Source organism: Salminus brasiliensis, chromosome 14 (genome assembly GCF_030463535.1).
Source record: "Salminus brasiliensis chromosome 14, fSalBra1.hap2, whole genome shotgun sequence".
Lineage (NCBI taxonomy): Eukaryota > Metazoa > Chordata > Actinopteri > Characiformes > Bryconidae > Salminus > Salminus brasiliensis.
The window spans coordinates 6,587,263-6,612,096 of NC_132891.1; the positions used below are offsets into that span (position 1 = coordinate 6,587,263).

At 41.2% G+C, this 24,834-nt stretch overlaps 3 protein-coding genes across 7 annotated transcripts in view; 2 read left to right on the forward strand and 1 right to left on the reverse strand.

Moving 5' to 3' along the window:
• Positions 1 to 8,896, forward strand: part of phip (pleckstrin homology domain interacting protein) — a 50,198-nt gene extending 41,302 nt beyond the window's left edge. For all 5 annotated transcript variants that reach the window (XM_072697493.1, XM_072697494.1, XM_072697495.1 and 2 more), the window contains 7 exons: positions 2 to 74; positions 251 to 307; positions 1,141 to 1,296; positions 1,608 to 1,760; positions 1,890 to 2,077; positions 2,374 to 2,771; positions 3,745 to 8,896. In XM_072697493.1, coding sequence (XP_072553594.1) covers positions 2 to 74; positions 251 to 307; positions 1,141 to 1,296; positions 1,608 to 1,760; positions 1,890 to 2,077; positions 2,374 to 2,771; positions 3,745 to 4,448 — 1,729 coding nt within the window. In that variant the 3' untranslated portion in view covers positions 4,449 to 8,896. The remainder of the gene's footprint in view (position 1; positions 75 to 250; positions 308 to 1,140; positions 1,297 to 1,607; positions 1,761 to 1,889; positions 2,078 to 2,373; positions 2,772 to 3,744) is intronic.
• A 4,522-nt stretch (positions 8,897 to 13,418) lies between these two features.
• On the forward strand, positions 13,419 to 19,245 carry LOC140577018 (uncharacterized). Its single transcript, XM_072696781.1, has 7 exons — positions 13,419 to 13,589; positions 13,995 to 14,121; positions 14,632 to 14,721; positions 14,946 to 15,046; positions 15,491 to 15,654; positions 16,495 to 16,611; positions 17,608 to 19,245. Exons 2-7 carry the CDS (start codon positions 14,003 to 14,005, stop codon positions 17,701 to 17,703), a joined length of 687 nt encoding a protein of 228 aa, XP_072552882.1. The 5' UTR covers positions 13,419 to 13,589; positions 13,995 to 14,002; the 3' UTR covers positions 17,704 to 19,245.
• On the reverse strand, positions 18,528 to 23,879 carry irak1bp1 (interleukin-1 receptor-associated kinase 1 binding protein 1). The gene is made up of 4 exons (XM_072696779.1): positions 23,586 to 23,879; positions 22,135 to 22,200; positions 21,888 to 22,018; positions 18,528 to 20,080 (listed from the first exon to the last, which is right to left on the reverse strand). Exons 1-4 carry the CDS (start codon positions 23,877 to 23,879, stop codon positions 19,819 to 19,821), a joined length of 753 nt encoding a protein of 250 aa, XP_072552880.1. The 3' UTR covers positions 18,528 to 19,818.
• Positions 23,880 to 24,834: the final 955 nt, after the last annotated feature.

The following is a 24,834-nucleotide window of genomic DNA, read 5'->3' on the forward strand; positions in this document are numbered from 1 at the left end:
GGGACCAAAGTTGCACTGATATTATTCCACTGTATAACAGTATGAAAAAGACAGCTTTCTCAGACTCAAGTGATGTAAGTAGTTCTCTTTCAGACACACACTTATACACACACACACACACACACACACACACACACACATTTGTCACTTCAAATAAAAGATTTGCTAGATTAATGAACAGATGTGCACTCTAATACATTTGGGGTTTGAATGACTTGATTGATATTTTTTTGTTTCTATGGAAACTCAGGACGAAGAGGAAGATGAGGAGCCTGAAACTCCTGGTACATCTAAACGCAATAACAAGGTAGTATTTCTACTGTATACTGAATATTGTTTTCCAGGGCTGAATACGAGCAACAGCTTGTATTTCATGTGTATCAGAGGAAGACACTTGGAATAGTGTAGTGTGTAACACAACTGCCCTCAAGACAACAGGCTAGGGCTTAGTTCCTTGCTCAGGCCAGCCAACCACACTATACCAATAAGAGTCGTTCTGCAAAGTTCCTACTGTTACATGATTTTATGTCCCCGGTCACACTGGGTATTCGTATCACTTCACGTCACAACACAAATTCGGCATTGCTGCATGCAGGGCCAGTACACCATTTTGCTTCAGCAGTTTTAGATCTACTAAAAACCTCAGAAGAAAAAGAAAATTACCAGCTAATCCCACCTCCCCACAGACTGTGCCATGCTTGTGTTGTATTTTTTAATCCTCACAAAAAGAGTTGTGGAATATCTCCAGTTTTGAAACATATGATGACAAAACATTATAAAGTGCTCACCGATCCTAACTGTGCACTGAATAGAAAATATAGTAGCACACAGAACCTACACATGCTGATCAATTTCTGTAAGACCAGCGTAGGCATGCATTCACAAACTCCTCTGGCAACAGATTTAAGCAAGTTAAAGTACATCTCAGAAGAAGAATTAATATTTCAAGGGTTACCAAACACTATTACCAGCAGATGACAGATGAACATGAATTAGTCTTGTCCTTCTGTGCTTTTGTGCTTAGTTATAGTCGCCCCTATTACATTGTGCTTTATTTATTTGTAATTGAAAAAGTTTGATATTTGTTGATGATGTTGTAATGTCATACACGTTAGCCTGATTTTGTGCTGTTCTGTTTAGGGCAAGCAGCAGCCCATCCTGAGAAATCTGAGAAATAAGCCTGCATCTGGAGACCCCCAGGCCTGGAGGGGGCGCTGCAGAGATCTACTGGATCTCATTTTCCAGTGTGAGGACTCTGAGCCGTTTCGACAACCGGTGGATCTGGAAGATTATCCGGTAAGGTGCACACAGAACAAAACACTGATTGACCACAGTTCAGTCCATTAATTATTAGGAGTTCAAGTTTTTTACATACTACCCAAATATAATGTAATGTCTATAAACACACTTAATTACATACTAAAATATTCACAAGTTACTTCAACAAAAGTGGACTGAAGTTCTCATCAAATTGAAATGAAAATATCTATATTTATCTTTTTCTCTACAAACATATTTTAACTTATCTGCAGTAGAATTTCTCAATATTGTCTTGCAATTTATTAAAGAATTTTGGACATAGTCTGTAACTCGGTTTTCTCTTGTAGGATTACCTGGACATCGTGGACACTCCTATGGACTTTGGGACAGTCCTAAGCACTCTGCTAGCAGGAGAGTACCAGTCTCCTATGGACTTGTGCAAGGACGTGCGGCTCATCTTTAGTAATTCTAAAGCCTACACGCCCAGCAAGAAGTCCAGGGTAAGAAATAGACTGAAAGAGTTCATATTTACTAACATTATCTCCTCCTTATATCAGAATACAACTCCCTACCGCTTTACCAGTCATTTTTATCCTAATATACACCAGTTTGTTTGTAATTGTTTATAGATCTACAGTATGAGTCTTCGGCTGTCTGCCCTGTTTGAAGAGCATGTCGGCTCCATCTTAACTGATTTCAAAGCAGCTCAGAGTTTACAAAAGGAGCGACTGACCAGACAGCGGCACACTGAACGGCCGACCAGACAAACAATGAAGAAGAGGAGAAGAAGCTCCTCCCCATCCAGCTCCGCCTCCAGGTACAAATATTAATGGAACCCCTAGAGAGTAATTAAAAGGCTGAAGTTTATGAACCAATTTGGAATTGATGTGCAGAGAGAAAGTGCTGTTGGAAAATGGGAAACCAGGGGGGATCTGATGAATGGAATGAATGGATAGAGGTGTATGTGGATGAATATAATTGTTGACTTGCTGTGTACAGCGGTTGTAGCTGTAAAGATAAAGGATTGTACTGGTTTAGAAAGCCTAAAGTGTCTGAGATATCAGAATGTTGAGATGGGTTATCTGAAAGCTCTTTTCTGTTATTGCTCATTAGTCCTGAGAGAAAGCGCCGCGTCTCTTCCCGTGCTCCTCCCCGATCCGACACAGCTGCACCTCCCACCCCAGCTGGCCCATCGCGACCTCCCTTCTTACGACAGACGCTTCCACATATCAACGGAAAGGTGGAGCCGGCTGTTGCCGCTGGACGCACACGTAGCTCCGCCCGTTCTGGAACTCACTCTACAGACCCGCCTCCCCCAAAGACATCTCCACCTCCTGCCCCCGCCCAGAGTAAAGGAGCCGAACCCTCCTCCAAAAATCTTCGCGCTCACAATTCTCACTCCACTCCCAGCATCTCCCGGGAAACAGAGGGTTCTGCCGTTGCTCACGGTAACGAGGGTGGAGGCAGAGAGTCAAGGAGGAAACTTCGTACTCCTGTAAAGCACACACCAGGTTTGTGATGGTATCAGGTTATATTATGGCTATTATAAAAAAAAATCGTTTGATTAGTATTTGAACCAATGTCATTTCAGCACTCCTAACAGGCAAATAACAGCACATAAATATTCTGAAAACACCTTACAATTATTTTTGGCTTTCACAGGAATTATTTCTCCAGCTTATTTATAATACTTATAAATACACTTGATTTATTTTTGACCGAGTCCACTCTGCACTGAACGTCAGTTGCCGTGACCTTCCACTCCAATAAAAATTCACTGAAATTTCAATCCAGACTGGGATGTTTGTTCCACATTAAAAATACAATTACTTTAACATGTATGAATAACTTCAGCATAAGCAATATGTTGTACGCTTCAAATAATCACTTTTCAATAGTACTGTGGTTTCAAATCCTTGCCACAATGAACTAAGACAATTCTGTATCTTCCCTCATTTAGTACACCTGATTTAGTTCTTTTTTTTTTACAAATTAACTCCTTATTATTGACTCCTGTGTCAGTTATTCTGTTATTAATTCTAATGCATAAACTAATAAAAACTAGTATTTCATCACCATTTAGTTCAGCATGCTTTGTGGAGTCCCACAGGGTTCTATTTTAGCGCCTGTGACAGTAGTGTAGTTATTAGTGAAGAACTGAATGAAGTGTGAATCTACTGTACACACAAAGGTTTAAGGGTTTAATAAGACCCTCTTGTGCAGGGTGATGTATATTATCGTCTTATTGCTGGTGGTTCTAGACATACGAATAACTCAGCCAGTTTGCACTGTTTTTCATGTTGTTGCTGAATAAGAATTTAAGAGTAGGGAAACCACAGGAATGTGCAGACATGCCTTCCCAGGAATGGGATTAGGAACCACTTCCCCAATATGAAGAGGACATTGTGATGCCAAAGGAAGATTTTGGAGGATGTTTTCTTGTTATTTAGACTTTATTTCATTTATCCACTGTTTTTCTGTCAGGTCCAGTGGATCATACTCCTCCACCACCGAACAGCGTTCATCTGAACGGCCATAGCAGTCAAGTGACTTTGGGCGTGGTGAAACGGGGGCGAGGCAGACCCAGACTGGAGCCTCAAATAAGGACAACAGAGGTGGCTGAGCCATCCCCGTTGCCTCGCTCTCCGGGGAAAAAGCGTGGCAGGAAAAGTAAAAGAGATCTGGAGGCTTCACAGATAAACTCCGCCCATGAGGATGAACATGACCAGTCCACAGGTGACGAGGGTAAGGGTTCATCTGCCGCACAGGATGCTAGCTTATCAGACTCGGGGGCGGGGCTTACCGAGCAACCAAGAAAGCGAGGCAGACCACGAATAGTCAGGACAACAGAGCAAGCTCCGCCTACCCAAGCCCCCTCCGAGCCCAAAAGCGTGAGGAGAAGCAGTCGCCGTGGCAATGAACCTACGACGCCTGCCGCCCCAGGTCCAGCTCTGAGGGAGGCAGAGCCAGAGCTGGACGGGGTGGAGTCTGGAGGGGACGGTAACTCCAAGGGGCAAATGAGAACACGCAACCAGGGCCGTAGGACAGCGTTCTACAACGAAGAAGACTCTGAGGAAGAGCAGAGACAGCTTCTGTTCGAGGACGCCTCCATCACTTTTGGGACGTCCAGCAAAGGCAGGGTTCGCAAACTCACAGAAAAGGCCAAGGCCAACCTTATTGGCTGGTAACTGTGCCAACCTGCTGGTCCTTTGTGACTTCATACCACACTGGAAGATAATAGCACTTTGGTTTTTCTTGATTCACAATGTGTACATTATTTCCACATGAATAAAATACATCACATCGACACGGTTACTGCCAAAAGAAATGAACTTGAAAGGCGTCAGTTGTGTTGAGGTAATGTGCATTACGTCCAAAAGTTCGTAGACACCGCATCCAATGTTTCTTCTAAGATCAATGGCATTAACTGAAATTAATTTGCCTCCACCTCCTTTGGCTGCAGTGACAGTCTTCACTCTTCTGGCAAGGCTGAACACTAGGTGTTGGAACATTGCTCTGAGGCTCCACTGCTCAACAGGCAAGTGCTATGGGGCTTTACAGCCAGTGTGCTAGCCTTGAACAGGGTGACCTCTTATTCGGCTGGTCCAAAGCATCCCATTCTATTGGCAAAGCCGTTCTGTAAAGTTCACAAGGAACTAATACTTTTGGACATATAGAGAACATTACATGAACACAATAATCATTGCCAAAGGTATATACACTGAAAGACAACTCTTATGTTGATGTGATGTATTTTCTCAAGTGCAATCAACGAGCACTTTTGAATCAAGTGAATTTCAAAGCACTATTATTTTCAGTGCATATCTGTGCCCCACTGCTGTCCCGCAATGTTTTGGGGGGCAACACACCATTCCTGCTGCTACTTGACTGTCTTGAGGTTATCTGATTCTTTGATTCTGACTCTGAATCGTTTGACTCTCCTCAGCGACTCTGAACCGAAGGGCTTCTGTCCTTGAAACGGTCGCTCAGCCCCTGATAGCCCTCCCTCCGCACTCCTCCCAACACACTTCCCCTTTGCGTTAAAACGCACACGCAGTTAAACATGCATTCTACCAATGTTTTCATGTACATGTGCACTGATTGAAAGCCAGTGAGTCGAGGTACTTCAGTCTTCAGTCTGACAGACGTTGCAGTTTCTTCTCTTGCATCACACCTGCATCACCATGTTTTTACAGCGGTAGTAGTCGCTAAAGGCAACAAGTCAAACCTTCATTCTTCAGTTTCTAACAGAGTGTTCTACGAGCATGAGTGTGAGCGTGAGTGTGTGTTTGTGTATGAGTGTATGTGGAGTTTCAGAGTAGGATATTTTGGTGGTTATGCAATGATGGACCTTTTAAACTGTTAAGATTGTCTTTAAAACTTCTCTCCGAGTCAAAGGAAGCCCCAACGGCCGGTTTTAGCATGTTTTTATATATTTAGCAATACCTTGTGCCTTTTGATCATTTAAATACAACATTCTTTCTTTGTACTCCACACTGTGTAGTATTGTGTGTGTGTGTGTGTGTGTGTTGGATGCTTGATTGTTATTGATTTATCTAGAACAAATTGTCTCATTGAACTGATGATATAGGCTAATGAGTGCTATGTCTCTGTATTACCACTATTACCATGTGTGCATGTGTGTGTTTGGGGGGAGGAGGGTACAGAGGTGACCTCATGCTGATAGTGGTCTGTAAGGCATGTAATTGAAGCGACATTAGGCATAGACACACTTTTATGCCCTGGATTCCCAGTGTGGCACTTGCAAAGAGATTAACCTGCGACACACACACACACACACACACACACAAACACACACACACACACACATAAACACTTAGCCATTCATTCAAGAGAGCTCTATTCAAGTCACAGCACTTCTGTACAGTACCTTGGGGTTCATCTAGCATTTAAGAGGGTAGCTCCGCTGAGCAGGGGTTGAAGGGAGTGGGGATTCTTCTCAGTGCATTACGATGGAAAGCAAGATTTTTCAGTTCTTTTTCTTTTTCCCTGGAAACGCACATTCCTTTCATGCTAGCAAAAACGCTCAGTCAGAAACACTGTGTGTGGCTGTCTTAACGTATTGGAGAAGGTCTGGAGTGTTTCTTTCTGGTGCATTGGCCGGTCAAGGTCATCTCACAGAAGGGAGAGAAGGATTCAGTCTCTGTGGTTTTGCCTGTGCCTTGGAACACTGTGTGTTTGTGTATATATATAAATATATATATATATATATATATGTATGAGAGTGAAAGAGTGAGTGACTGAGAGATATAGAGAGATATTGAGAAGATTTAGGGTGACAGAGAGAGAAATATAGATTTAAAATCCTGGTACTTCACTTGCTTGATAAACAATTCTGCAGCCTGGAGTTATTTCAACGAACAGTCTCCATGAGGTCTATTCTGCTTGATGTAGTCGAAGCTTTACATGTATATCCTTGTTTTTGCCAGAAACAGCTTATTTTTATTGCCAGAACGATTTTTATTCTTTTTTTTTTTTTTTTAGGTCCTGCTCATTGTTGGCAGTTGTGGTCTGGTCAGGTCATTCACTGAAAAAAAGTGATGCACTGAATGAACTTGTGGAGGTGTAGATCATTCCCATATTCAGCAGCTATAGTAACAGTAGTTGCCAAATGTAAGTGAACCGAGAGATACCGCAAAGAATTCTCCCAAATGTCTTTGGATTCACTAAATTACTAGGTCTTTGAGGAGTCTACATATGTACAGTAGCAGTCAAATGTTTGGACACACCTGATTGAATGTGTGCTGATCATGACCTTAAAAACATTTGATTCAAATGCTGGGGACACACAGGTAGTTAGGATCCACTGTAGTTAGGATGTCACAGTAGGGGGGGTTTAAGTAGACCTAAATGATATCAAGAATCACTTTTCCTATAGTGATGGAATACATTATATGAACTTAAGCATGATCATGTAAAATAGAAACTTCAAGGGAGTACAAAAGGTAAAGCATCTGTGTATTGCATTAAATAACACCCCTACCCGGCTTCCCTGTTCCCGTAGCTGCACAGAAATAAGATGAGATGAGACCACCGCTGGTGTACAAAAGAGATATGTGTGATTCCATTTGATGTGCTTGTTTAGAGTCTTTACTTGTTTCCATATATTTTATTTTATTTGTTCTAATTGTCTTTAACATTTTGACTCATATTATATTTAACCCTGTTAAACCAAACATCCATGCAGTTGGGACTGTGTCCTGCTGCCAGAGGATTATAGCACTTAAGACAAGCACTTACTTTTTAGTTTCATGTAATAAATCATGTATTTGTCCAAGACAATTCATGTTCTTTGCATGCATCCATCTTTACATACAGCCATAACATTAAAACCACTGACAAGTTAAGTGAATGACACTGATTATCTGGGTCCAGTGGCACCTGTCAAGCAGTGGGGTCTACATATTAGGCAGCAAGTGAGCAGTCAGCTCTCAAAGTTGATGTATTGGAAGCAGGAAATGTGGGCAATTGTAAGAATTCGAGCCACTTTGGCTTGACAACTGGGCATCAGGCAGGTCTTTAGGGGTGGTCCCAGTATGCAGTGATTAAAAGTGCTCCAAGGTAGAACAGCCAGTCAACCAGCATAGGGTCATCTGTGCCCAAGGTTTTTTGATGTTATCCCTGAAGGCCCCACCTCACATCTTTCAACAGGACTTTCAAGAAGGATCTGATGATAACACCTTGGTGCCAGATACCACAGGACACCTTCAGAGGTCTTGTGGAGTCTTGCCTCAACAGAGCTGTTTTAGTGACAAGGGGGAACAGCACAATATTAGGCAGGTTTTAATATTATGGCTGATTGGTGTATGTAAATGAATGTTGCAACAACAATATGCCACATTTTGCTTCAGCCTTATAGGTTTAATAAATGTTAAAAATTACTCTTATTTAAACTGCAGCCATTTCAGAAATAACAGCCTGAAAATCATTAAAGAAATCACTCATCACCATGTGTTCTTAAGCGTATCGGCCAACATTAGATGAATTGAGACGATACACACATTACACTTCAGCAAACATTCAGTGCATCACTGTTTTTTCAGTGTGTTGTGGTCGTACTGATTTAGGCCATAGCTTTAAAACTGGTTTGGTGAACCAAAGTCATGTATGTATATGTGTGTGTGTGTGTGTGTATGAGACGGTGAGTATGGGCTTTTGTAGTTTATGGCTGCGTGCTGGGTGTGTTCTGCATGCATGTTGTTTATACTGTGTGTGAATGTGTGTGTGTGTGTATACAGGTCATTGAGATGGTTTTCTGATCACAGCTTGTTTTGTTTGACCATTTGACCCTTGCCCAGTCCCCCATACTGCTACCTGCACAGAAAGTGCCATCCCACGGACACTGAGAGCAAAGCGGGCTGCATGTGCACTCGGCCCTCTGTCCCAGACGTCCCGAGGGACAAACACACCTTCAAGGGTTGGGTTTTCCCCCCTCACTGGTCCTATGTGCCTGGGCCGAGGGGGCTTTCTATGTTAGTTTGTATACTTTTATATAAAGACATAAGAGTAAATGCAAAAAAGAAAACATTAAGATAGAATGTACGTGTAGGGAGTACAGTTGTCATTAGTTAGTTCATACTGATATTTTATTGAAATAAACAGTTGTGTTTCCACACGCTGCTCCGTTGTCTACTTGCTCTCAGGCGGAAATGTGCTTAAAGGATCCGTACCGTGGTCCTTAAATGAGATAGATGAGACCACCTCATGCAGGGCCTTCTGGAGTACAAGAGATATGTCTGATACTATCTGGTGTCTTTTCTAGTTTCTAAATAAGATTTTTTTTAGTTCTTATTGTCTTTAACATTTTGACTCTGTTAAACCAAATGTCCATGCAGTTGGGACAAGTCCCTTAACTTGTTTACATCTGCTGCCAGAGGATTATAGCACTTAAGACAAGCATTTACTATTTAGTTTAATGTCCAAGAAAATTCATGTTCTTTACATACACCAATATTTACATATAGCCATAACATTAAAACCACTGACAAGTGATGTGAATAGCACTGATTATCTGGTTAGCTCTGCTTATGTGATTATCTCTTGCACAGAATTATGCTGAAAGGGTCTGTCCCATGGTCAAGTTCTTTCCTTTCTTCCAATAAAACAATTTAAATTAATTACATTTTAAGTACATACCTCTCACAGCTCGGTTCATACAGTGCTTACTGAAAAACAACCGTTTTTGAGCTCACCGTGGTTGCATATTATGCCAAGTTTTAACAAGGCCCTTGTGAAGGTTTCAGCCAATCAGAAGAGAGGTCGTTTACATACAGTCTTAAAGTCTGGAAGGCACAGTAAGAGAGAAAGCCTTTTAGAAAGTTTCTTCCAAAATCAAGGCTTTTAAAGGCATTGGTCCCTGCTCTACAGCAGTAACAGCCTCCACCTTTAGGAGCAGGGTTTGTGACATTGCTGTGACGGTTTGATTGCATTGCTATTGAAGAAGTGTAACCCAATTCTCATGTGCAGCCGCTCCAGATCATCCATTTTTATTCTTCCATTTTATTGCGTTCATTATACACAATATGTCCAAATAATTGTGGTCACCTAGTCCCTGTAGAGAAGTACTGCCAATAGAATAGGACTCTCTGGAGCAGATGAACATGAAGTTATTGGCACCACCAGACGTGGGCCAGAGGGGTATGAAGCCACCCAGCATTGAGCCGTGGAGCAGTGGAACTGTGTTCTCTGGAATGATGGTGGTGCTCCATCCAATACTTTTGGGATTTGGGAGTCAAAAGTTTGGACACACCTGGTTGAATGTGTGCTGATCATTATCTTAAAAACATTTGATCAAAAGAAGACACTGTAGTTAGGATGTTGTGGTTTGGGGGAAGTTTCAGGTAGGCCTAAGTTGTAGGACCATGGCAGTGTAAATGTGTGAGAGTGGAAAAACCTCTCAGACCATGCAGCTACAGTATTTTAACATGATTACATACACATTTACTCCTTAATTTAGCAAGACCAATAATAATAATAATCTTAATAGTCTATATAACCAAATCATCTTATTTCAATTTACACAAAATTCTAACTGCAGTGTGTCCCCAGCGTCCCCTTTTTTCAAAACAGAAATATGGTCACCCCGGCATTTGGAATAAACTTTTTTAAGATGATGATCAATGTCCTTACTTTTGACTTTTACTGTATCTAATATGTATTATGTTAATGAGGTATATTTTAATCAAGGCCAGAATAATCAGAACTCCTGAACCAAAAAGGCCCCACATTTTTGAATGGCGTTATGGCAGAAAGATGTCTCATGTAGGGATTAATAATACTGTCCATGACCTCCATGAAGAACTGAACACCTGTGCCAGCATTTGGGCGCACTTTAAAGAAGCTGAATTCTGAAATGATGAGGTATGTCCACAAACCTTTGGACATATAGGATCACACGAATGTTATGAGTAGAATTCAGGGGAACCATAAAATCCAAGAAAAATGTATAATATAGGCCCATAAAAAGAGACATTACACCATTATTATTGCCTCTGAAGGCCAGTCTATTATTTTATTGCTGAGCTCTGAGCTCCCACTTTCTGATAAGATCCTGGTAAAAGAATCTCGATGGGGCTTTCTTGTCTGCCCTCAGGACCGGCTTGACCACTTTAGAGGGTCTTTCATGTGCAGTTCTCCCTCCTGCTGGGTAGAAAAAGCCTCCCAGGAATACTCCTGAGATTTTAATGAATGATCCACCACATCGCTCTTGAACTCCTGTCATGATTTGTAATGAGCTTGATATTTTGCAGACCCCCTTTACACGCATGTTCTTCTTATCTACCGTATTCTCACACTGTCCAACACACCGTCTCCTGTACGCCTGACTGCCACACTCAATAGACCACCAGATCCTTCTCTGATGGTATTGGTATGGATACGGATGGCTATGGATATGAATTTATCACGCAGATCGTTCCTCTGTTATCTCGGAGCCTCTTGCTCAAACCAGTGATTAGTAAAGTTACCCGTGAGGATATTGTAGTTTCCCCTGCTCTAACACACCTGACTCAGCACCTGAGGAACTCCTTAATCAGTTCATGGGTAGAGTCAGGTGTGCTAGGTGAGGGAAGTACTACTCAATCTGGTGCAGCCTAGAAGAAGATGGGTTCCTCTTTGAGTCTTTTGAGTGTTTTTGTTTTCTCAAAGACTTTTTACTTTTGGAGTTGGTTCCTTTTAGAGGTCAGAGGTGCTCAACCATGCTCCTGGTCATCTACCGTCCAGAAGAGGTTGATTGCAACATAAATCTAACATACAGCAGCTGATCCATCAAGATCTTCAGGAGCATCTGAATATTACAACCAGGGGTGTTGGAGTTTTTTAGGGTTTCCACTCTATTTTCAGTCTTGGTTCTTGTAGGTGTGCTCAGGGCGTTAGAGGTCACAGTTTTAAAGTGCTTTGTTTTATCTTTGAATTCACCTATGTTTTTTTATAAAGAAGGTCATGCTTTGGGAGCGCCCCCCCCCCCTTAATCTTGTTTTAGGTGATTTCAAGCCTTTAGAGAGCTCTTATTTGTTTGTTTTGTACTTCTTGGTTGTGAATCTTGGTTTCTTTCACAGGTTGTTTGGGAGAGGTTTTTTGAGTATAGGATCATTTAGGGGTGTTCAGGCTTTTTGGAAATGCTTTTTTTTCTCCTTTAAAATCTCGCTTCCCTTTTATGTTTTTCACAGATTTGGAGTCTTGGTATCTTCAGGTGTTTTCATGGTTTGGGAGATGTTTTACTCTTTCAGGTGTGTTCAGGCTTTTGGAGAGGTTTCCCCTTTTGGTTCCTTTAGGTGTTTCACAGGTCTGTAGTGTCTTCTCTTCTCTTGGAGTCTTGGTTGCTTTAAGTATGTTCAGCCTTTTTGGAAAGTCTTCTCTTTTCCTTTACATATTTTTTTATGGTTTTGAGATTTTTCCACTTTGATGATTTCATGCATCCTGTGTTTGGTTCCTTCAGGCCTTTAAACATTTTTGGAGAATCTTCATTTATTTTCATATTTTCACGACCTAGGCTAAAATCAGACATCACCCAGGTTTCGCAAGAAATTCTCAGTTGGGACGTTTTTTCTGATACTGTTACCCTTCTCTTCTGTATCAGGCTGCTGGATATGCTAACCAATCAATCCCTAAGGTACCAGATGGCCTCTTTTTCCTGGACATGTCCTCTTGAAAAAGCGTCACAATTCTACACTGTGTAAAAAAAGTTAAGTATTTAAACTGTTCAATAATGTTTAATCTGTTCAATTTTCTTACTTATAACATTTTTAAACCTGTAGTTTAGGCAATACAAATGTAGCACTATTTGTCATGCTAAGAAGCACCCTGAATTAAACTGAATTGAAATTGAGAAAGAGAGAGAATGAATGTTAAAAAATGTTAAAGTTAATAATAAAAAGAAACTGCAGAAATACAAGGTTCTAGGACAGCACAGAATTTCACAAATTGAACATAAAATTAAGGGACCAAATGTTCTGAAATGTCCAAATCAATAATCAGATCAAAGTCACCCCCCCAGTTATAGTCTGCTGCACTTACCAGGAGGACTGAAAAAGGTCCAGTGCAATAGTGTTTTTAAGGGAGCTGACTTTATATTGTGATGATAAACCTAAAGGAGATTATTTGAGCATATGTGCTATTAAGGGTATTTATTAGACTTGGTAAATAGTCATATGTTGTCATATGTTGTCTCTCTCACATGCACAGACACACTGCTCTGGTTCTACAACTGTTCTAGGCCTACTTAATGCCCCCGGCCACAACATCCTAACCTCGGTGGACGCTCGTGTGTCCCCACTCTTTTTTAAAAACCAAAATATGGTCATTCTATATTAAACACAACCTCTATATCCTCACTATCATGCAAATGATCTCGCTGGTTAGGTGAGTGTATCTGAATCACAGGCTTCAGCTGAATCCATCTGCTGTGGATGACCGTGGCTGTCGGTTCTATGGACACTGTCTCCCTCTGCTGGCCGTTCCTGTGAACTGCACCCTGTAAACAACATACCTCGTGCTGCGCTTCATCCCTGACGTGGCGGCGCGAGACACGCACACAGCTGCGCCCCTCGTGGGCCACGGCGATTGGCGTGTGTGTGAGAGTGTGTGTAGCGATTGGTTTGGCTCTGTTTGTGTACCGGGGGCAGGTGCAGAACTGAAACTTTCACCTCATGCAAATATAACGAGTTTTACAGCGCGCGAGGCAGCGTGTTTGGGGTCTAAGCTGGCGACGCGGGGGGGAATCCAGACCTCAGGGAGGATTTTAGGAGCTCGTGCTCAGGCTCGTGCTGTAGATTTTAGAAATTAGGCTACTTGTGCACCTGTTCCAGCTGGTAAGACCCGCCGGTGGGCTGTTTGCTCTGCACACTGTCCGCCTTTAAACCCTGTTCATGTGGGCTGGACGGAGGGTTGGTTAGTTGGGGGTTAGAATAATATTTTATAATCACTTTTATTTAAGTACATTTTCTCTATAATTGAAATGCAGTAATGGCTGAGAGTGGTCTGAGAAGCTTATGAGCTTTCTAATTCTGATTTCTGATTTCTGTAATAATTACCGTTACTATTTATTTATTGAATACGTATTTCAGATGTTGCAGAGGTCCCAAAAATGCTTATCACATCCACGCTGCCCTTCCTGACTTCTGTTACCTTTTTAATTGATTTAAATGTGTTTATATTTTGTGGGACTGTAAGGGCGTGTGTAAAAGCAGGTGTTTTGTACGCTTGTAATTTGGCAGGTTAAGAGATGCCCCAGCTGACTGCATTGCTGCAGGTGGCGCTGTTGCTCTCTGCAGTGCCCGCGCAGTATCTCCTCAGCAGGTGGACCAGTGGTACAGCAGCACAGCGCAGCCTCGCCACACAGGGGTAGACAGACACACACACACACACACACACACACACACACACACAGAGACGTTTGTCATTCTGTTCTGTTTTTTTTAAACCTTCAGAGGTTTGAAGTCATGATAATGACAAGGATTGCAAAGTCAGCAGTAAATACATAGAATTAGAGTCTAAAAGTTGCAGAAATAGAATTATGTATAATTATTTGTCACTTTTTGACATAATGTGATGGTATTTATATTGTGCGTTATATAATTTTGTGATGAATGGACCAACAGAACATTTTCTGAGGCACAGCAACTAATATATATTAGGACCCAATTAATCCCAATTAGTTAATCAACCAAGTTCGGCCCCAACTTCCTACCATTAGTTTTACAGAGCCAATGACGTATTAGTGCCTTTATTAAGCTATTGAGACACAGCGTCACTACTGTTGGGCTCAGAGGGTAGATTACGCTTTATGATAAAATATGGATTAAATCTCATAACTAACTCTCAATCTCTGACCCCTCTCTCTCCTCTATCCAGAATCCTGGACACATGGAAATGGGTGAGGGAATCATATCTAAACATGGCAGTGTGGGGGGACTGGCTGAGGTCTTGGATGTCCAGTATACCGTAAGTCCAAAATTTAAGTAAATTCAAAATGCCTTGGTTCTTTTAGAAGACTCTCTTACCCAGACCGACTTACAAAGGTGCTTCACTGTTTACTCAGAAAATATCTTTAGCTAGTTTGTGTCAACAAATCGAGTAAGACATGGAAAAGATGGGTCTTAAGATAATCTTCCAGGACCTGAATGCGACCCCTGTGCTGTAATGTGCATGTGTGGCTTCACATACAGGTTCTTTGGAGAGGAGGAGGAGATGGATATGGGACGGGCGATGCAGGAGGCGTTTGCCCTGGAGATGCTGATGCACAACAATGACCAGGGCTACTTTGGAGGTAAGGGGCATTCTGTTTTTTTTATAGATGTGCACACACAAGTACTAGAAGTGCTAACAGCCGAATGCTGAGGTAGGTTTTCAGCTGAGATTTGAAGGATCTAACAGGAGAGAGTGAGAGTGAGAGAGAGAGGGAGAAATCGGGGAAGTGCATTCCAAAGTTTGGGTGCCAGATCACTAAATACTATCCAAGAAACCCACCCTTTGTTTTTCACCACCTCAGGTTATTGTACAGATTAAGGGAAATAAACAGAGCCTAGAGTGAGGTCTACAGTAGACGTTGTGACCCTGAAGCTGCCTCAGTGAGTTAGGAGCATTTTATGAATTAGTTCAATACCATTTAGTCAGTTCAACTTTAATTATGTCAGGCGATTTTAAGGATGGTTTTGCAAAAATAGCAAGGCCCTAAACTTTACTGTGTGTGTGTGTGTGTGTTTGTGTGAAGTCTCAGAGGAGCCACGCAGCCCCAGGCCAGAGTACGTGCTGCACCGAGTTGGAGAGGTTGTCATGGAGACGCAGAATCACATGGTGGGGGTGATAGTGGGCTGGGACACCGGACTACGAGCCCCAACAGAGTGGATCAAGAGAAAACAATACACAGATTCCGAGGTCTGTGTCTGTACCACACACAAACACACATGGAGTAAAAGAGTGGGACTCATCACTCCACAGTTACTCCAAAGTCTAATCTAATGAGTAGATTCACATACCCACATTTTTCCTCCTCATCTCAATCTGCTTCATTTATACTGTACCTTAACCTGAAGCATCCAGGTTCTCTACAAATAATAAGTTTCGCATTGTTAAAGGAATGAGACTTTTGAGGAACCTTTGGAGGTTCTTTGGTTTGAAACTGAAGAACCTTGAAAAGTACCTCAATGATCTTATATTTTCAGCAGTGTGGATACAGACTAAATTCAACAACTGGCTGAATGTAGGTTGTGACCTCAGGTGACCACAATTCAATGTCAGGAAACGTCTAATGCCATTGGCAGTGTGATGTAGAATAGTGACCACTGTGGTTTGAAACCTTATACTGACATAAATTAGTACAGCAAACAGTCAGTATTTAGTGGCATGTTGATCAAAACCCAACGTATGCTAAACCTCTAAAAGTTAACGTCCACGCAATGTGAAATTATGAAATTTGGTTCTGAGTGGTGTTAAGGTGTAAAGTAACTAAGATTTACCATCTATCTAATGTTGGATTTTAATGTCAACCCAGCATTGTTTTTTTTTTTTTATAAGATATGTGACTTTGAGTTCCAACCAAAATTCAATGTCTGCACAACACTGGGTTTTGATGTCAACCCAACTTTCATTTTCAACTAAACTGTAACATCTCTCTGACGTCAAATGGTTTTCCAGTGCCTGCTGGGAATTGTTTGGAGTGTGTGTTTTGAACATTCCTGAGTACCGAGAAACTCTAATAGCTCTAACTGTGTTTAGGTGAAGAAACTGGAGGACACTCCACACTACAGAATTCTGTTCAGTGGTCAGGATCAGTCCTCTCTTATGATTGGATACATTCCACAGACTGCAGTACATCGGTTTGAGGGATACCAGGTACACAAAAACACTCTCTCACTTGCTCTCTCTCTGCTTGTCCCTCACCCCACCCATGTGTACAGTATCTACTGGATAAAAACGAATATTAAATATTAGTATTAAACCATTACTGATCATTTAAATACTATTTCTATTCACTGTACATTCAGTTTGACCACATTATTCAATTCTTTAAGTAATTACAGAACTACAAATGTTATCATTAATAAATGATAATTAATAAATCAAGAATCCACACTTACTGCTTGGCTTGTATTAAAGAAAACAAAATTACAACATTACAGGGCCAGTGCAAACCATTATATGTCCAAATGTTTGTGGACACCCTTTCTAATGAATGCATTCATGCTACTTTAAGTTGCACCCATTGCTGACACAGACGTGCACATGCAACTTGTCTAGTCTAGTCCCTGTAGGAGCAGATAAACATGAACCTATTGCCACTAAAGCTAGACGTGGACTAGAGGGGTATAAACCCCCCTGCATTGAGCTGTGGAGCAGTGGAACGGTGTTCTCTGGAATGATGGTTGGTGCTACATCCAAAACTTTTTTTGAGGTAGGGTGGTGATCATGCAACACCCTGCTCTCACTTATGCTCTTTGATTGCCAACTGCAATCAAATCATCACAGCAAATATTCCAAAATCTAGTAGAAAGCCTTCCCTGTACAGTAGAGACAGGTACTCCAACAAAAGCAAAAAAACTCCTTTTTTTTCATTTTTCTTAATACCCATGATTTTAAATGAAATGATAAATATGCAGGCGTCCCAATACTTTTACCATATAGTGTATATAGTGCTGAAGCTGCATTGTCAAATTTTACATAACATTGAAAAGTCCTTTTAGTCTAGACTTTGGGTTAATCTAGGCCTGGAGAAACTGCCCCAACAGCTTTTTAACTATAAGGGATAAATCTAATTTTATCACAAAAAATATTTAGTTGTTTGTGTGTTTTTTTTTACAGTACTGAACTTTGTGTGTTTGTGTGTTGTAGCCGGACATCCCCACTCTGGGTAATTATTTCTATCACTTTGATGGGAAAAGGTTTGTGATGCAGGAGTGGCTGAAAGAGCGCTACCCTGAAGACTGAGTGACAGAGAAAAAGAGACTGGACACATCAGGACTGTAGAGATGCTCTTCTGTTATCTCAGTGGGATGTGTGGACATTTTTCTCAACAGTGGACATGCGACCACAGCGGTTTAAAACTAGCACTTTAGTCAGTTTGAGATGTGCCACGCTCACTGCCATGCCTTGGAGTCTCCTGCTGCATAGTGGTGGTGTTTGGGTTGTGACCATGTAGATCTCATGCTTACAGGGCTTTTACTGGACCCAGGATCGGGACAGCAGGAATTTCTATGTAGTGTTGCTTCGGCTTGCATATCTTAAGATCAACATACACAATCTGGTGAAAAGTATTGGGACACCTACACATTACACCGACAGCAGCGTTTTGATGACATCCTATTCTAAATAGGCATTAATATGGAGCTGGTCCCCCTTTGCAGCCCTAACAGCAGCAGGTCTGGAGCGCTGGAAGACGTTTCTGCACTATGCTCTGAGTTCAGCACTGGGCCCTGACCCCGCTCTTTAACTTTACGTGGTCTGACACTTGGTGGCTGAGCTGCTCTCTATGGTTCCTAAACGCTTCCACTCTTCAATAATAATACCACTCACAGCTGATGGTGGAAGATCTAGGAGGGAAGATATTTCACTAGCTGACTTGTTGCAGCAGTGGCTATAATTACAGAGCCACGCTGGAATTCAGTGAGCTCTATGGAACCACCAGTTCTTTCACTAATGTGTGTAAAGGCAGACTGCATGACTAGGTGCTTGATTTGATACATTAGTGATTATGAGGTGTGTCCTAATACTTTTTGTCCATATAGTGTTGAGGAAAATGAACTGAAAGACTGAAAATCATGAAAACACCTGTGTAATCCAACATACACTGGTTTGGGTAAATGCAATTCAGGTTAATGTGATTTATGTGATCTGTGAATGTTGTACAACAGTATTTCAGTGGGTTTCAAAAACATGTTTTGAGATGAAAATTGCCATTATTGTGAACTTAAAGGATAAAGAGACACTCTGACCAGACTAGGAAAGCCTCTGATGGTGGCAGCCTTTCCTAGTCTGGCTGGAATTCCCCATTTAAATCAGCGGTCAATAACCCTGCTCTTGGAGATCTGCCGTCCTGCAAAATCCACAAAATCTAGTGGACTGATGATCTGGACGTTCAGTCAGGGTTAGAAGTAAGGAGGTACAGTAGATGTACAGGAGCAGCGTTGGTGACCGCTGCCTTAAAAGGGATTAAAACAGAAGAGCTACATGGAGCAGATCTGTACCCCAAGTTCATGTTACAGCAGCTCACATTGTATTATGATGTTTGCACAGTTGAATTTAAATGGGTTTTATTTATATTAACTGACAGAAAATCTGAGGTCAGATTAAACTGTTGTTGAATCTGCAGGATGGGTCAAAATTAGCATAAAATGAATATTTTTGTATTTTCTTCATTTTTAAACCCATGAGCATGGGAAACGCAGGGAAAGCATTTAGTAAATTAAGTAGCCTGATACCGGTCCGGTTTCTGTCTTAAGTTGACCGAGCTTGCTGCTTAAAGTTTGTGATTAAAGTGATACTTTTTACCCATGGTTGGACTCCTTTTACCTTATAAACATGTCAGCAGGAGCCATTTTCTCAGGAGCCATACTGAGGTTCTTCATACTGCCTTAAAAACGATGCACTGGTCAAATATCTAATTCACACAATTAATCCCAGGTTGATCAGCCAAGACATGTTTAATGTCTGAGCCGGTAACCTTAAATTACATATGCATATGTGGTTTCTGACACTGCTTGACCCACTGCTATCTATAAACATGTACAAACATACCTCACATAGCTGTAAACAATTGTAGCAACCTGTCAGAAACCACTTAACCAAGTCCACCTGAGATTGCCTGGTGTGATGAAATAGCCATGTAGTTGGCATAATATTAACTGGTAGCTGTTAGTAGATGTTTTCAGTACTTGTCAGATACATTGACCTCATACAACTCTACTACAAAACTGAAGAGACAAATTTTGGGCACCAAACGTCAACAGTACAATTGTGCAATTATTTCTCAATTATTCTGCTTTAACTTCAAGTATCATCCAAAGGCACGTAATACTAATAGACAGAATTCCCAGAGCGCAGACTTCATAACTTCTTCCTCGTGCTGTCCTTAGGTCGCAGTTCAAAAGTGACAAACACACGTGATGAGGCACATACGGTCATCTGGCCCACTTTTTGCTGTAGTGTCAGTGTAGGGTTGACCACTCCCCCTTGTTGGCCACATGTCCACTCCTGAAAATCCTCTTCTCTTACCAGTAGGGGACGTCCCAGACCCTGTCCCAGGACACTACACACCTCGATTGCTTTGAGGCGGGCAGTCTCCACAGCTGCGACACACACACGTCTTCTGCAGAAAGCACCAGAAACTACATTAGCATTTTGTAATAAAGAACACCATGTTCAAATGTTTAGTGAATACATGCAGCTATCATAAAGTTTCACCAATTGCTGACATAGATGTGCAAATGCACACATAGCTTGTCTAGTTCCTGTAGAGAAGTATCGGCAATAGGAGAAGACTCTCTGTTAGCACCTGTTAGGCTAGAGGGGTTAAAAGCCCCCCAGCATTGAGCTGTGAAGCAGTAAATGTGTCTGCTGGAATGATGGTGCCCCATCCAACACTTTTGAAATGAGTTAGGGTGCTGATCATCCAAAATCCTGAACTCACTAACTTTTTTTTTTTGGCTAAATGCAAGCAAATCCTTACAGCAGTGCTCCAATATCTAGCTGAAAGCCTTCCCTGTATAGTAGAAACAGTTAATCCAACAAAAGCAGGATCAACTCATTTAAAGAAATGAATGAATGACCAGGTGTTCCAATACTTTTGTTCTTATGGTGTAGTTTTAACTAGATTAACAGCATTTTCAGTCGTGCACCTGAGTGAGTCTATAAAACGCCATAAAATGTGCCCAAAATATTTTGAAAGACTTGAGTTTAAAGGCATGTTTTTAAGGCCTACTTACAAACAAACCAGAACGGTTGTTCTGTGGCTGCACTCTTAATTTGTCTTTGGAAACTCTTAGCCCACTACCAAGATATGTGCAATTCCCCCTGGAGGATCAGGCCTACCTCACAAACCTCAATGACAGCTTATAGAAATCTAACACTGAGCCCTCCTGCTGTACTGGTCATGTTTTTATTGAGCTGTGGTAAGCAAATCCAATGTTCCGCAGTTATTTAGCTTAGCTGCCATTGAAAACGTTCAGTCAGCATGTGGTGATGCTTTCTCAACTGGCTAAGTAGGTTTAAATACCTAATGTCAGCCACCCCCACATCCCTAAACCCCAGTCTTATTTTCTATTATTTGTACTAAGACATGTAGTCAGCCAGTTATTTAGGGACTGCTGTTTAAAGTTTATGTATGTATATTTATCTTCTGTATTGGTCCAGAGTTTGACTCCGGTATCTAATGTAATGACACAAAATTACAAACATGTCTCATTTTGAAGGGGACAGCCTAAGGCACTTTATTCTATATACAGTAAGTCAGTTATAGAACAGGACATATCAGAATGAATTTCTTCTTAATAACTTTCATGTAAAGCTATTTGTGAGCAAAATATTTACTTTGTGAATAGAATGAAATACAACATTTAACTGTATGACATATGTTTGGGGATTCTAAGCTTTAAACAGGACCTGGGCTGTCTATGTTGGACCTGTAATGCTTTAGATATGCTGCATAAACAATATTTATCAGTGTAATATTAACCAGTGTAATCACTGTAATTGTTTTACTGCAAGTATAAGTGATTACTGGTGATATGCCCCCCCGGCTGGTGTGCGTTTCCTTTTTTTCAGCGATGAACACAAAAGTGATATCAATGCTAATAGCTCCCCCTTGTGGAGAATATTCAGACTGCACATAGCTTTACATTAACCTGTGTATTCCCTGTTTAGCCAATCAATAAAACTTCAAGTTAATTACTAAGCCAATTCATAAATATTTAAATTGGTAATTATGACAGCTCTAAAAACAATGACTAAAAAGGAATAGAAGGTTATTTAGAATTGATAATGCAAAATCAATCTGCTTACTTCAAAAAGTTAAAGGTATTAAATAGCCTTTTTGATAGAAGGTGGGAATTCTTTGTGAATCTGTGAGGCTTAATCACACTGAACACATTAAAACATGTTTATCGTGTGTTCGTTACCTTAACAGACTGAGGCATTCTTCACTGTGCGAGAACTGAGGGTCCCCAACGCACACACTTCTGTCCAGCTTTTCAATCAGCAGAGAGCGCACACACTGCATCTTCTCAAAGTCTGAAAACACCACACTTACCTAGTACACACACACACACACAGTTATCTTTGGTAGACAGTTGTTGATTGATGTCGACAGAAGCTGGATGTGTAAAACACCACTGAAATCTTGGACTACTGATTTTAATAGCCCACCTCAGCTTGCATACGGTAGAGGTCATCGTCTCTCTGCGTATGTTTCGTCACAACTGTGTCCCCTTCCTGACAAAAACAAAGGAAATTACAACTTTCCAGCAGACGTCATCAGTGTCAGTCCAAGAGTTATGAACGAGTTACCAAAGTTATGGATGGTGGAGCGGAGGGATGCCAGTGTTTCAGGGTGCTCCTGTGTCCGTGTTACCTTCTGGCTCTCAGGTTGTTTTAATCAGATCTGCTGGGGTCATCAACCGCACTCTGATAACGTTTACATTCTCTTTACTTCATAAATCCCTTTACAGAGTTTATCATTTAATATTGTTCAGCCTGACAATGATGGTAGAGTGATCGTCGGGCTCTCCTATTACCCGGATCAGACCATCTAACCACCCTCCAGCTACGTAGACCCCCACCGTTCATTACTGACTACGCTAAAGTTTACATGGACTTCTGCTACTACTATTATTATCCCCACCATTAACCATCAGTGCTTTCATTATTCTTTCTCTATCACTATTATGATTATATTAGTTATATTATGACTAAATCAGCACACCACAATCAGCAGAACAGGGTTTTGTGATGGTACAGTGACTTTTTATCACTGTATTTCTACCAGAGAATGATGGGTGCCCTCTTGCTCACTGAAGGGGGTTGTTCATTTTTTGTGTGTATTGTCCGCTTCCTGTATAAGCTTATTAGCGTTATGCATTGTTGATCTTTTGTCATATTACTGGATTCATGTAAAGCTGCTTTGTGACTATGTCAGTTGTCAAAAGCATGAGACAAATACGTTTAATTTTATCTGATTAAGAGCTGATATAATCTGAAGGTATAAAACATTCTGCAAAGCAGGCTTTTCACACACTAATGTTCTGTATCTCACTCCTGACGCAAGTAAAGTGCCTTATACAGCCTTATTGCTTAGGTTTGAGAGGCTGTATTTGGGGGAAGCCTCTGATTGTGAGGAGATGTTTATTAATATGACACTTTTAACATGTAAAGAAACAGCTTGAACAGTACAGCTGGGGTCAAGCATGCTTCTAGAGCAATGATGGTTCTACATAAAGTGCCCACAGCCTCCTAATGACAGCAAATCTATGCTGACAGATCATGCAGAGGTCTGTTACGTCCTGGACAAAGCTGATTTTATTGTACAGACTAAGTCCAGGGTACTTGAATCAGTCTACCACCTCCCAGCAGTCCCCAATCCAGTCCTCATTGGCTAATATTTTATCTCTGTGTATATCTGAATGCCTCTTTAGGACCTTTTAAGCCCCCAAGACACAAGTCTGACCTCATTAGGAGTAGAAGTAGGCCTAGTGTGCACCAGACTCGCATCCATAAAGAAATGATTCACTAAAGAATCACATTTCTAATCCCAGTGAACAAAGAAAGAATCACTGAATCGGTTCTTAAATGAATCGTGACCTTTACTACAGAAACCCCACCTTAACTCCTCGCTGTCTGAGGGTCTGCAGGATGTAGTCCAGCCTGCGGGTCACGCTGTTGGCCGCGTCGTTAACACTTTCTTTGCTGCTCGTAACGGAGACGGTCAGGGCGGCTCTGTCCGGCGGCGAGCGGAGCTCCGCGCTGCCCGTCACCTCCACGCGTCTCGTCGGGACTCGCGGTGGTGGAGACCTCGGTTTCGTCGTGTAATTAAGCTCTAACTCGTCCATTTCTCCGCGAAGGCCTCCGCTGGCCGGAATCAGAGAAGCGAAAACCCGGGCTGGACTGACCGCCATGCTGGTAAATCAACAGGCGCTATGGCAACGGGCGCGGGGGGTGATGGGAAATTTAGAACCCCGAAAAGACAACGAGGAGGAAATCGAGATTTCGACAAGTTTTATACACTTGAATATTAATGTTTATGATTTATTATAACTGTGTCAGCGGGCTGAATGTGGACACTGGACACAGGCTCTTTTCGGCGGGTATTTAGCTGCTGTTTAAACAGTTGTTTATTGTATGAGTTAGCACCTCTGAGCCGCTAGAGGGGAGTAGAGGTCAACACGTGGAACTACAGGCTGATTCAGCGCACTTCTGAAGAGCAGCTCGCTTTGTGATTTTATTAATTTCACAAAATTGTTCTAAAATAACGATTTATTAGTTTCACTAATGTCACTTTTATTATTGCATAATAATAATAAGTAATAATAAAAATAAATAATAATAATAATAATAATAATAATCATTTATGAGGCTATTTAGGATCTTTTTGTTTTTTGTTTTAATGTGTAGAATGTATAATAATTCAGGATAGAAATAATAAAGGCCCTGAGGAGCTATATATAGCTCCTAATATACACACACCTTGTTTACTTTAATTTACATGCACATCACATAGCTGCTCTACATATTAACTCCATTAACTGTTAGTGTACGCATTTGAACATGCACATATTTGTATTTGTATAATTTTGTATTTATTATTTGTATTTGCATTGTTTTTGCACTTATTTATTTATGCACCCTGTCCTGCCTTTTGTCTATTGTCCTTGCACTATTGGATGTCCTACCTATTCTGCACCGGATTTAGCCTAACAGTATTTCATTGTACTGTACAAGCCTGTACTACTATAATGATGATAAAGTTAAACTGAATTTAATAATTAAATGAATAAAACCCTAAAATACAAATAACAATAGATGACAATGGGTGATTTTAGATTGCAGTGGTAGATTGGGACAGATTGTACA